Source organism: Peromyscus leucopus, chromosome 7, assembly GCF_004664715.2.
Source record: "Peromyscus leucopus breed LL Stock chromosome 7, UCI_PerLeu_2.1, whole genome shotgun sequence".
NCBI classification, from domain to species: Eukaryota; Metazoa; Chordata; class Mammalia; order Rodentia; family Cricetidae; genus Peromyscus; species Peromyscus leucopus.
Genome location: NC_051069.1, coordinates 5,693,023 through 5,706,446, shown reverse-complemented (window position 1 = coordinate 5,706,446; position 13,424 = coordinate 5,693,023). Strand labels below are relative to the sequence as shown.

The 13,424-nt window shown below is 45.6% G+C and overlaps 1 protein-coding gene across 1 annotated transcript; it reads right to left on the bottom strand.

Moving 5' to 3' along the window:
* LOC114689998 (60S ribosomal protein L36a-like) lies at positions 1-4,506 on the bottom strand. The gene is made up of 2 exons (XM_028864485.2): positions 4,428-4,506; positions 1-374 (listed from the first exon to the last, which is right to left on the bottom strand). Exons 1-2 carry the CDS (start codon positions 4,504-4,506, stop codon positions 61-63), a joined length of 393 nt encoding a protein of 130 aa, XP_028720318.1. The 3' UTR covers positions 1-60.
* Positions 4,507-13,424: the final 8,918 nt, after the last annotated feature.

Here is a 13,424-nt window from a genome sequence, read left to right as displayed (position 1 = left end):
CTGCAATCGTAAGAGGTGAGTACAAGCTCATGATTTTATTGTCTTCATAACAAGATCAGCTTACAACTGGATCACCTGGCCCTTTCTCTTCTTATCGCCTCCCAGTTCAAAGTGCTTGCATCTCTTAATAGCCAGCATCCTCTTCCATCTACAGTTGGGCTCAATACACTCAAGTCTCAGCACAATCTTCTTTGTAGTTTTAGCCTTTTTGCCGAAAATAGGCTTAGTCTGCCCACCATAGCCGCTCTGTTTCCTGTCATAGCGCCGCTTTCCCTGGGCATACAAAGAATCCTTGCCCTTGTACTGGGTCACTTTGTGGGGTTGGTACTTGCCACATTTCTTGCAGAATGTCTGGCAGGTCTTAGGAACGTTCACTATGTTGGCAGGAGCGATATCAGCACAGAAAGAAAGATTATTTTAGCCTGGCGGTGGCGGTGGCGGCGGCGGCGCATACCTTTAATCCCAGCACTCGGGAAGCAGAGGCAGGCGGATCTCTGTGAGTTCCAGGCCTGGTCTACCAAGTGAGTTTCAGGAAAGGCGCAAAGCTACACAAAGAAACCCTGTCTCGAAAAAACCAAAAAAGAAAGAAAGAAAGAAAGAAAGATTATTTTTATTTTTTGGTTTTTTTCAAGACAGGATTTCTCTGTGTAGTTTTGGTGCCTGTCCTAGAACTCGCTCTGTAGCCCAGGCTGTCCTCGAACTCACAGAGATTGTCTGGCTCTGCCTCCCGAGTGCTGGGATTAAAGGATTAAAGGCGCATGTACCACCACCACCACCCAGCCTAGTTTCGGACTTTTGACTTCTCAGGCTCTATGAGAATGGGTGTTATTTTGGGAGGTATAGGTTTATGGTAATCAGTCACAATGACGATAAGAAACTAATAGATCAATCAACATGAGTATAGATTAGTACCAGTCTCTGGAACAGTTGTTCTCAACTTTCCTAATTCTGCCAAACCCTGTAACACAGTTAGTTCCTTGTATTGTGGTCACCCCCAACCATAAAATTATTTTCATTGCTACTGTAATTTTGCTACTGTCATGGATCATAATATAAACATCTGACATGTAACCTTGAATGGGTCGTGACCCACAGGTTGAAAACTACTCCTCTAGAGCGTTCAGTGAGTGACATTCAGTATTCCTGGGCCTGTTCACTACCACAAGGAATGAGAAATCAGGTTTCCTGGTTTGCTAGAAAGACCAGGCTGGCTGGTCTCAACTACCTTGTGGTCCCCTGGTTCAGGAAGCCTGGCCCGATCCGGCCCTATCAGTCACACTTCCGGCCAGACACACTTCCACCTCGTGTCTTGGTTGGGGCTGAAAGAATTCCAGCAGAGGTAGTTTATCTGGAAGTCGATTCCAGAAAACTCCGGTAGGAATTTGAGTTGGGAGGAGGAAGGAGACCTTGAAGAACAGTGGCCATCCAGGTTTATTCACTTCCTCAGGGAACTCTGGGGACAGGGCTGTCCGCCTAAAGAGCAAGGCTACTGAGATCTTTTATACCTGTCAGTTTCCCGAGGGGGAAACAACTATCTGTCAGCTTACACTTAGGTTTTTGTTGCTGCTGTTGTATTTTTGAAAGAGGGTTTCACTGTGTTGCCCAGGCTGGCCTCAAACTCCTGAGCTAAAGCAATCCTCCAGCGCTACATTGAGTTATCTGGATAATCTATTATAATCTTTTCAAGATTCTTACTTTGGTCCCACCTGCATAATTTGTTTTGTCCCCCAAAGTAACATATTCACATGCCCCAGGCGGACTATGAGGAGGGCACTTGGAGGCCACTCTTCAACCGATTATGGTAAACTGTATTTGGCCCCCCTCCCCCCACTGCATGAAAAACTACAGCTAAACCCTCTTATGATGAGAGCTGTCTGGGGAAACAAAGCCTAGGGCATAGGAACGTAGAAGATCTCTGTGATCATGTGGACATGGTAATACACCAACCATCGGAGACTGGGTACTCACCTGCCTCCCAACAATGGGGGCTAGAAACTTCCAGCACTCAGGCTTTCTGCTCTTCTTTGGAGTACCACACACTTGTATCAGACAGACTCTGGTCAGTCTACTTACACCCACTCTCCCCATGTCCGTTACAATCGGCCCATAGAAACAGTCCCATCCTGGGTCCCCTTTAATTATGCACATTTGCCCCCCTGACAGGCCATTCTACAAAGCTGTCCCTGGGGCAGCATGTGGTCCAGGTGCTTGCATAGGACGTCACTGCTCCCTGTCTCTCTGTCCTGGTTTTATTTCTGTGGCTGTGATAAATTATTCTGGCAAAAGGGTTTACGTGACTTATAGTTCCGGATTATAGTCTGTCATTTGGGGAAAGTCGAGGCAGGAACTCAAGCGCTCAGTCACATGACACCCACAGCAAGAGAAGAGAGGAAGGAGTGGACCCAAGGCAGCCCCCACAGACAGGTCTGCAGGCCGGCCTGATCTAGACAAGCCCTCCGCTGAGGCGCTCCTCTCAGGCCGGGCTAGGTTGTGACATGTTGACGGTTGAAAGCTAACCTCCATACCTTCTCTCCCACCTCTCCGTCCTTTGGCCACACACTCTAGGTTCCAAACATGCTCTGCCTTTCTCTGTGATGTTGGTAATCTTTGGGACTTCCCCTCTGGACTCTTTCTTTTTTCCCTATTACCTGGATTTTTTGGTACACATTACCTCATGCATTACATGTTAAGTTTTGTTTTTTTTTTTTTTTTTTTTTTTTTTTTTTTTTGTGGTGGTTTTTGTTTGTTTATTTAGCGCCGATTACTTTTTGAGATAGGATCTCCCAATGCAACCCAGGCTAGCCTCAAACTCAAAATCTTTCTGCCCCCTTGGCTGGTCAAAGTATAGCTTTAGTACACAGCTGAATCTCTATAATATATTCTTGTGGCCCACCACAGTCAAGCCTCAACTGAATGTACCAGGCTTTGCTGACTCCCCATGGGAGCCCCTACCCTTTTGGAGGAGGAGATAGGGGTTGGGGGCGGGAAGCTGGGGGGGGCAGGAAGAGGGATGAGAGAGGGATCTGTAGTTGGTATGTAAAATGAGTAAAAAAAATTTCTTAAATAAAAATAAAAAATAAAAGAGGCCTCAAAAAAAAAAATCTTTCTGTCTTAGGCTCCTGAGTGCTGGGATTACATGTGTGTGCCACGGTGCCTAGCTATGTGTTGAGTTTTATGAGTAATTCTGTCCTGAATTTTGGGGAACACTTGACCTTAGTTTCTCAATTATCTTGACAGTTAAAAAGCGAAAGCTTAGATTCTCAGTCTATGTTTCTCACTCAGTTTGTACCTCTCTGAAAGCCAGTCGATAAATGCTCAGGCATTTTATTTGTTTTTGTTTGAGTGCCAGGCACCCGGTAAACCCCAAGGATTCAGTGGTGACACCACCATCCTGCTCTTAGGGAGCCTGTGACCAGTAAGAAGGGTGGGTACTTATCAGATAATCACATCCACGCATGTTTAATTATAACTGAAGATAAAGGCTCATTAGAAGGGTCGTGTGGGAGACATCACCAGTGACAGTTTGAAGAGACCTGCCCTGGATTGGGGGTCCTGGAGAGAACCTTCCCTGAGAAAATGCCCTGTGAACTGCGATCAGGAGAGGGAGCAGGGGAGGGGTGAGGGAGCTGGGAGGTGAATGTGGCTGCCAGAGGGGCAGAGGAGGGGAAGGGTCAGGGGAAGAAAGCTTGGGCTTTGGCCTTAGAGCAAGTGCAAGGCCCTGGGTTTGGTCCTCAGCTCTGGAAAAAAAAAGAGGTGACACATGAAGATTTATGCGCTGAGGCAGTCTTTCTGGTGACCACGTGGAGAAGATACATTAGTGATGACGTGGAGAAGATATATTAGTGACCACGTGGGGAAGATACACTAGTGACCACGTGGGGAAGATACACTAGTGACCACGTGGAGAAACATAGCTCTAGACAGAGCAGTTAGGAGACTCTAGTGCAGTGGTTCTCAACCTGTGGGTCATGACCCCTTTGGGGTAGAGTGATCCTCTCCACAGGGGTCACATATCAGATACCCTGCACATCAGATGCTTACATTACAATTTACAACAGTAGTAAGATTACAGTTAAGAAGTAGCAACAAAATAATGTTATGGTTGGGGGGGGTCACCACCGCATGAGACACTGTACTGTATGTATTAAAGGGTCGAGGCATTGGGAAGGTTGAGAACCATCACTCTCGTGGATACAGAGGAGACTCGGGAAGGTTGCTTGGCTCAAGTGTTGGCAGGAAAGGGTTAAAAACCAACCAGTGGAAAGTTTCAAAGATGTAATCAAGCTTCAAGGCAGATGTGAGCTATGAAGTGAGGTTTATATCAAGGGGGACGACACACTTTTGAAGGGAGAAATGCCAAGCTCTTGTGTATTTTAAGGCAGGCCTAAGTGCCCAGCGATCTGGAGCATGAGTCAGTCACTCCATACCATGAGCCTCAGCTATGACCGGGGTGGCGTCCCGGGGGAAGTTGACATATTCGTGTTTATGTCTGTGGGTGGCCAACATGGTTGATGTTTCTCCCATCCAAATACCCTTCACATTCTTTTCTGCGTCTGTGTGGGGGATGCACTGTTTCCAAAACCACACTGGAGAGGGGCTGACCTTGGGGGTGAGAGGCTTACATTAAATTGGGAATTCTGGGAATCTCACCCCAGGAATGCTGGCTTCTTTCCATGCTGTGACTGTCTTGTGAACTTTAGGATTTGGCAGTCAGTCAAACCAAATAGCTCCCGGCACAAGAGTCAACAGGGTCCAGAACAATCTCTGCTTCATCGCTTCATGTCTCCAAGGGGCATGCCTTATTCCTTCCCTCTTTCTGTTAAAGCAGATTCTCTTGCCCATGAGTCTGTCTGAACCATTTTTTCCCTTACTTTCCTCTGTTTATGTGTGCGTGTGATATGTGCATGTGATATGTATGCACATGTGCAAGTGTGGGGGTGTATGCACAGGCATGAGGCCTGAGGTCGATACTGAGTGTCCTCCTCTATCACTCTTTACCTTATTTTTTGAGGCAGGGTCTCTCACTGAACCTGGAGCTCCCTGACTAGCTAGACTGGCCCCCTAACAAGTCCCAGAAATCCCCCTGTCTCTGCCTCTCCAGTTCCTGGTGTTAGAGGTACACCACCACACCCAGCTTTTTAAGTGGGTGCTGGGGATCTGAACTCAGGTCCTGTGTTTGAGCAGCAAGCCTTTTGCTTATGAAGCCAATTCCCCAGCCCTTTCAACATGCTTTTCCCTCACATAGCATGTAGTTGCTTTACCGGGAGAGAATATCCAAGTTTTCAGATGAAAATCTTTGGTCCTAAGCGGACTGATAACATACCTGAATGTCCTCATTAAACTCACTGGTTAAAGTCAGTGGAAACTGTGAACTATCTAATCAGATTTTGTTACCCAACGGTCTCCCCACCCCTTCACACACACTCAGCAGAGGGCCGATGAGGGGGCCTTGGGGATGAGACTGAAGGCGCCCAGATGGCGGCGTGGGCCAGTGCACTCTGAACCAGTCCATTATTCTCCTTCAGTGACCCATTCTGGAGAGTGCAAAGAATGGAGAAAGCAAGGTTGTGCTTGATGGCTGTGGCAGCCAACACAGGTCCTGAGGACTTCCCAGAACCTCATAGCCGAGCTCTATGTACACCCGAGCCTTACCACGCTCCCTATTTCATCATTAAAACCCATGTTCTCAGCCTTGGCTACGCTTTAATTCACCACGTAGGAGGAGGTGGGTGGCATCTTACAAGAAACAATGGCACCAAATACCTATGGTAATAATTTCATCCATTGCCTTGTGTGTGTGAGTCACCCCAACTCTCCTCCATCCTTATTTTATCTCCCAACCTGCAAAGCAAACTGTGGGTCACTTTAGTTCCATTCTGTCATGGGTTTTCTTCGCCCAGAACATACGTTCTTCCTCTCTCCCTAAATCACTGGATGGTGTCACCCGTTTGAGACTGGCGTCTCCATGCAGACGTAGCCTCAGAAGCTTGGCCCTGCCTCCCTCTCAGCATCGGAGGGTCGGATCCGGGCTCTGCCGGGCTTGGGAGTTGTGTGCAGGTTTCAGATCCTTAAAAACAGTCTGGGAAGTGGGACAGTGTGCTATCCCTGTTTCATGGGTGGGGCTACAAACGCCTAGAAAGGTTAAGTGGCCCTGAGAACCTCACCCAGTCCCGGAATTCACTGCTCCGTAACTCTGCAATCTGAAGAACGGCTTGTCTGAATGTTACTTGAACACAGGAAAAAGTGATCACCACCTGCTTTCTTGGATGGTGAAGAGACAGAGTTGTGAGACTGATGAGCTCGGAGCGGACTAGCTGGGTCACTGGAAGTTGGCTGACTAAGTCGTAGGCACTCGATGTGGCCATGAGTGGTTTGTGCTCACCATCCCTGACGGCCTAACCAAGTGCCACAGACTGGATTCCTTGTACATCAATACTTACTTCCCCACAGCTGTGCAGGCTACAAATCCAGGTCAGGCACTGGCACAGTCAAGTGCCAGGGAGAGCCTCTTTCCGACTCGTAGGCTAGCCACCAACTGGCTGTATACCTGTGGGGTGGGAGGCAGGCCACAGAGTAGGACACACTGTGTTTCAGCTCTCCCTGCCTCTTGTAAGCACTCTAACCCTACCTTACAGGAAAAGACGGGGAGGGGAGGGGAGGGAAATGAATGGCTTGGGAAACCATTTCACCTTTATCAACTTCTCACAGACTCTATCAAGTTCCTATAACATTTCTAGAAAAATTCTAACAGCTCATTCCTCTGCTGAGCCTCCTGTCCTGAAGGGCTGGAGTGGGGTGGGTAGTAGAGGCACTCTCTTTTCTGTATTTTATGCCTGGTCTTCAAGAAGGTCACCCCCAAATAAGTTGGTTATTCACAGGGATTCCCAAGGAAAATACCCCAACTGTCCCCAATTCTAAGGGCTTGGTTTGTCTCCCATAATACTACAGTGAAGGTATCCGACCTCATCTGAGGGATTGGCTTCCACTCTGCAGTCTAAGCTCTATTCGTTCAGCAGATCTTGTCATTATGGAGAGGAAATGCTTATCCCTAGAGTCACCTCAGGTAGGCGAAGAGGATGCTGGGAAACAGTCTCAAGTGTAAGCCTGTAGAAGTCATCCTGTGACAGCAATGACTTCTGACAGCATCCTCCCCCAGTGGGAGGCCAAAGGCTTAGCTCCTCCCACTTCACGTATTAAGTTTTTAAACGCAAATCTCAAGAGGTCCTTATGGCAAGAATTTCAGGAAGCTTAAGGCTCAGCTGCATCAGCAGATACTCCTGGAAAGGGGCAGGGATGCAGGAAGAGACACATGCTTAATTTTGTATTCTAGGCTTTTCGCTGTCTTCATCCTAGTCCAGCCCTTGCAGGGGACAGCAGACATGGAAACCTCACATTTTGAGTGTTTGAAGGACATTGAAGATCTACACTATAACAGCAAGCAGAGAGAGCTAACTTGAAATGGCAAGAGACTTTACACTTGTAAAGCTTATCTCCAGTGACATTCCCCAACAAGGCCACACCCCCTAAACCTCCCCAAGAGAATACCATTGACTGGGGACAAAGTATAAATGCCAGACCTATAGGGGATAACCCACCCAAACTGCCACAGGGACCACACCTTCACCATATGAGTCTTTGAAAGACATTGAAGATCTACACTATAGCACCCTCTTTTTGTTTGCTTGTTTTTTAGAGACAGGGTTTCTCTGGGTAACCGCCCTGGCTGTCCTGGAACTTGATTTGTAGACCAGGCTGGCCTTGAACTTACAGAGCTCTGCCTAGCTCTGCCTCTTGAGTGCTGGGATCAGAGGCCTGCACCACCACCACCACCAGCCACCGCCAGGCATAAACAATGTCAATCTATTCTTTTCTAAAAAAAATAAAATAAAAATAAAAAAAAAAAAAAAAAAATAAAATAAAGATATTTTAAAAGCTGGGTGTAGCAACATGCACCTTTAATCTCAGCACTGGGGAGGTAGAGACAAAAGACTCTCTGGGCTCATTGGCCAGCCAGGCTAGTCTAATCCGTGAGATCTAGGTCCAGTCAAAGATCATGCTTCAAGCCATGTGTGTTAGTGCACGCCTTTAATCACAGCACTCAGGAGGCAGAGGCAGAGGCAGTCAGATCTCTGAGTTCCAGGTCAACCTGGTCTACAGAGTGAGTTTTAGGACAGATAGGACTACACAGAGAAACCCTGTCTCAAAACAAACAAACAAACAAACAAACAAACAACCTTGCCTCAAAACAGAAGGTGGATAAATGATCAAGGAAGACACTCAATGTTCAGTGTTGACCTCTGACCTCCACATGTACACGCGCGCGCGCACACACACATGCACACATAGATATACACCCACCCACACTAAGTAAACAAATAAATCAGAATAATGTTAACAGGCATTTATTTAGCCCTTAGGTGCTGAGTGTTATGCTAATAGCAATGTTTTGCTGTGGTCTTCTCTGGTCAGGCACTTTGGACACATTGTTAGTAATTCGCTCAACAGTTTTTATGAGGTAGAGTTTATCAGCATCCCAATTTAAGGCAACAGATCAAGAGAGTGATTAAATAGTTTGAAATTAATAATTAATTTAAGCTAAGGAAAAAGTGTAGGAGTTTGACTCCTGCATCAGCCAAGAGAACAAGATTGGAGAGATAAGGGAGATCCTGAAAGGGGGAAAAAATGGAGGCATGAAACGCCAGAAACGGCTGCACACACAGTCTTACCTCCTTTCTCCTAGAGAGCCGTCGAGGTAGGCAGATGTAGTCTCACTTGTCAGAGGGGCTCAGAGAAGTGGGATTTCTTGCCTAGCGACACTAAGACTTTCTCAGCAGGGTGCTCACATGCTTGTGTGAGTTCTCCACTGACAACAAAGGCATCATGGGAGTCTGTGGCCTCAAGAGCATTGCTCCAGTGCCAGCTATTGGTCAAGAGCTAATTCCCTGCTCACATTTGTCTTCTTGGATGAGGAATTCTTCACAGTACCAGAGACTCAGGGATGTGTTATTTTGGTTTTGTGACTCTGTGTGTGCTATTAAATAGTTTTTAAAGGTATGTAACAGTTTCAAGATGTCATTAGTTGTTAGTTAGGCAGGGTTCTCTAGAGGAAGAGAACCGATAGAATGTACACACACACACACACACACACACACACACACACACTATAGCACATAGAAGGAGATTTATTAGGGTTGACTTACAGGCTAGGGAGGGGCTGGGTAGTGTGGAACAATGGCCACCTGCATTCTAGAGAAGAAGAAAACCTGGTGCCTGGGCAGGTCCTGCCCAGCACTGAAGGCCTGGGTGTTCCCTGGAGAGTTGTTGCTGGCAGAAGACTGAGGACATCGGAGTCTGGTGTCTGTGAAGGATGGAAGCAACCGCAGCATGGACTTCCATTCTCAGGATGTAGTGAATGCAGGCAGGCGGCATGGCTTTCCCCTCGGACCCCTTTTCAAATCTAGGCTGTTGGGAAGGTGTCTCCCAACTCTGAGGATGGGTCTTCCCTTCAGCTAAACCTCTCTAGAAATACCCTCACAGAAGCCAGAGGCGCATCTCCTAGGTTGATCCTAAATCTCATCATCAAACTGACAATTAAAATCCAGTCATCCTAGGAGTCATACAGAGTTCCATGTTGATAGATACCTAACTAGCATTCAAATAAAATCAATCTAGCAAACCTAGAGGTCCATATGATACTCCTTTAAACTCATAGAGCCACAAATCCAGAACAGTTCAAATGAACAGCGTTAGTTTAAGGATGTTTCACAGGAACTGAGTTGTCGCTAGCAACTTGACTGTGGTGATCGTGCTGATGGCAAAACGTCAGGTTGCTAAGGGACAGTTCCAAAACAGGGTAAAGTCATGACTCACAGTAACGAAGAATGAACACTGGACCATGATGTTTTTACATTCATTCATTAATTTATGACTAAAACAGGAAGCTGTTGAGACTGGTATAAAGAGTGAGAGGCTAACGTTTATAAAAATTTCATAAAGAAACATTAGGAGGTAGTTGCTAGGTTAAAGATTTGTTTTTATTTTATACATATGTATTAGTGCTTTGCCTGCATGTATGCCTGTGCACCATGTGTGTGTCCAGTTGCTAGGTTAGATATGAAACTTGTTAACTTCCTTTATAGAGCAATAAATTATAACCTTTAAAGTTGTCTTTTCTGTTAGGTAAAAACAAATTTCACCTTTTTTTTTTTTTTTTTTTTTTTTTTTTTGGTTTTTTCGAGACAGGGTTTCTCTGTGTAGCTTTGCGCCTTTCCTGGAACTCACTTGGTAGCCCAGGCTGGCCTCGAACTCACAGAGATCTGCCTCCCGAATGCTGGGATTAAAGGCGTGCGCCCTGCCGCCTCCGCCACCGCTGCCCAGCCAAATTTCACTTTTACTACACTAAACTCTGTAAGCTAAAATGTAATTTTACCGAAGCTGGGTTTTTTTTTTTTTTTTTTTTAAAGATCCATTCATTTTTATTGTGTATTTGTGTGTGCCTGCCTGTGTGCCTGCGTACCACGTGTATGCAGTGCCTGCAGAGGTCAGAAGAGGGCATCAAATCCCCTAAAGCTGGAGTTACAGGTGGTTGTGAGCCAGTTTGTGAATACTGGGGACTCAATCCCCATCCTCTGCCAGAGCAGCCAAGTGCTCTTAGCCACTGGGGTAAATACAACAAACAGTGAGTCCAATTCAGAACAGTCCCTGGTTCAACCTTGAACCTGATGGAGACCCTCTAAGATCCCAGAAAAGCATTCAAGAAATCTATGTTTTCACAACTATAATAATAATTATTATTAATAGTAACAGTAATAAATAGTAGTAATACATTGTTTGCCCTTTTCACCTGTCAACATTTATCTTGGTGGCTCAAAAGAAATGCAAGCTGAACTTGCTATCATTTTTCACAAATCAAGAAGGTAGTGCCACCAAATATGCAGTAATTGTATTCTCCATGATAGGTACTAGGAGGTGGGGAGTGAGAAGGGACTGTTTCACTTAAGAAAGTCCCTGACGAACAAATCTTTCCAAATATTCACTTCTATAAAATGAGAAGTATATATTAAACATGTCTACAGCAGACTCAAGTGTGACCGATGTCTTGAAAAAAAGCAGTGGTGCAGTTGAGGCCTGAACAGAATTAGCCACTTCTGACATTTATTTCTTATCTATCTATCTATTTATCATCTATCTATCTATCTATCTATCTATCTATCTATCTATCTATCTATCTATCTATCATCTATCTATCATCTATCTATCTATCTATCTATCTATCTATCTATCTATCTATCTATCATCATTTTGTGGGTGGTGAGTAGAGTCATGCCACAGTGCAGTGTGGAGGTCAGAGGACTGCTCTCAGGAGTCTGTTCTCCACTTCCACCAGGGCTCAGGAGATCAAAATCCGGTTGCCAATCTAGTCTGTTCTGTTAGCCTCACATCAACAAGAGACCGAGTCTCAAAAAACACAATGGATGGCTCCTGAGGAAGGACATTGGAGGCTGCCCTCTGGCTTCCACTTGCAAATGCACACACATGGATCTGCACACACAGATTAGCGCGTGCATGCACACACGCACACGCACGCACATGCACACAGGCACTCTCTGCTGTATGGGGCTGCTGCCAAGCTCCAATTGGACAAACTATCTCAGAGATCACAAAGGGCTATCCAAATGCAAGTTGACAGCAGAGCAGACCTGGCGTGTGTAACATTCACTTCATGATCCTTCCATCAAGCTAGACAAGAGTGACACCTTGGCAACAGATCAACATATTGAAGGTTTAGGGACACGAGTCTTACCCAGAGGGTATCCCCCCTCTGCTTTGCTTCTAATTGCAATACATTATTTCCAAAAATCATATATATATTATATATATATATATATATATATATATTTTTTTTATATATATCCTAGTTATATATATATCCTAGTTATTATCTGTGAGCCTAGATGGCAGGAAGACTGCAACGAAAATGGACATATAATTTTGTATTCTGACTTTTTTTCACTAACACTATAGCAAGCATTTGCTAAAGCAGACTCTGTTTATCACTGTGCAGGTGTGTATACATGTGCAGACGCATGTACATGCGTGCATACAGAGGTCCCCAGTCAACGTTGGGTGTCTTTCTCAATCATTCACCTTATTTTCTGAGACAGGGTCTCTGCCAACCCAGATCTCACCATGTGAGTTGGACTGGCTGGCCAGCAACCCCAGAGCTCCTCCTGTCTCTGATGCCAGCCAGTGCTGGGGGTTACAGATGCACACATCCAGCTTCTGACGTGGATACTGGGGATCCAAACTCGGCTCCTGCTTGGCTGCCAAGCACTTTACCATCTGGGCCTTCTTACCTGTCCCTATACTTACCATTTCAATGTCAACAAAGTATTCCTTGTATACTTCGTCATGATCCCTTTGGGTCAGGATTTAGGTTTCCCTATTGTTTTCTTCTTTCTTTCTTTCTTTCTTTCTTTCTTTCTTTCTTTCTTTCTTTCTTTCTTTTTTCTTTCTTTCTCTCTCTCTCTCTCTCTCTCTCTCTCTCTCTCTCTCTCTTTCTCTCTCTTTCTTTCTCTCTTTTTTCTTTTTTCCAAGATATGGTTTCTCTGTGTAGCTTTGGAGCCTGTCCTGGAACTCATTCTGTAGCCCAGGCTGGCCTCGAACTCACAGAGATCCACCTGCCTCTGACTCCTGAGTGCTGGGATTAAAGACGTGTGCCACCACTGCCCAGCGGTTTTTATTTTGATGCTGTGAGTGTTGTTACTTCAATGGACAGTTTTTGTTGTTGATGATGATATTGTCCTTGAGACAGGGTCTCTTTATGTACCCCTGGATGTCTTGGAACTCACTATGTAGACCAGGCTTACCTTGAACTTAGAGATCTATCTGCTTCTGCCTCCCAAATGCTGGGATAAAAGTCATGCACCACCATGCTTTGCTTGGGCACACCTTTTTTTTTTTTTTTTTTCCGAGACAGATTTTCTCCATGTAGTTTTGGTGCCTGTCCTGGATCTCGCTCTGTAGACCAGGCTGTCCTAGAACTCACAGAGATCTGCCTGGCTCTGCCTCCCAAATGCTGGGATTAGAGGCATACGCCACCGCCACCCAGCTTTGGGCAGACTTTTAAATGCAATATTTTGCCTTTTAAAATAAAGTCTCAAAACTAGTTTCACTCAAAGGGTATGGAAAATCTAGCTTTCTTGCAAGCATATGTCTGCTGCTTTCCAATTATGCCATTAAGTATATGTGAGATCACTGCAGCCACCCCAGCAACATGTGGTTTCTAGATTTTGCTAATTTAACAAATAGAAATGCTCTTTTAAAAGATTTACTTTTATTTATTTGTGTGTGTGTGTGTGTGTGTGTGTGTGTGTGTGTGTGTGTGTGTGCGCGTGTCGCATCTGTGGGCAGGTGGGCAGAAA

Coding starts and splice junctions, on each gene's coding strand:
- LOC114689998 (XM_028864485.2), bottom strand. CDS start 4,506: ATGTTGGCCACCCACAGACATAAACACGAATATGTCAACTTCCCCCGG. Junction 375..4,427: donor GGTCATAGCTGAGGCTCATG/GTATGGAGTGAC, acceptor CTGCCAACATAG/TGAACGTTCCTAAGACCTGC.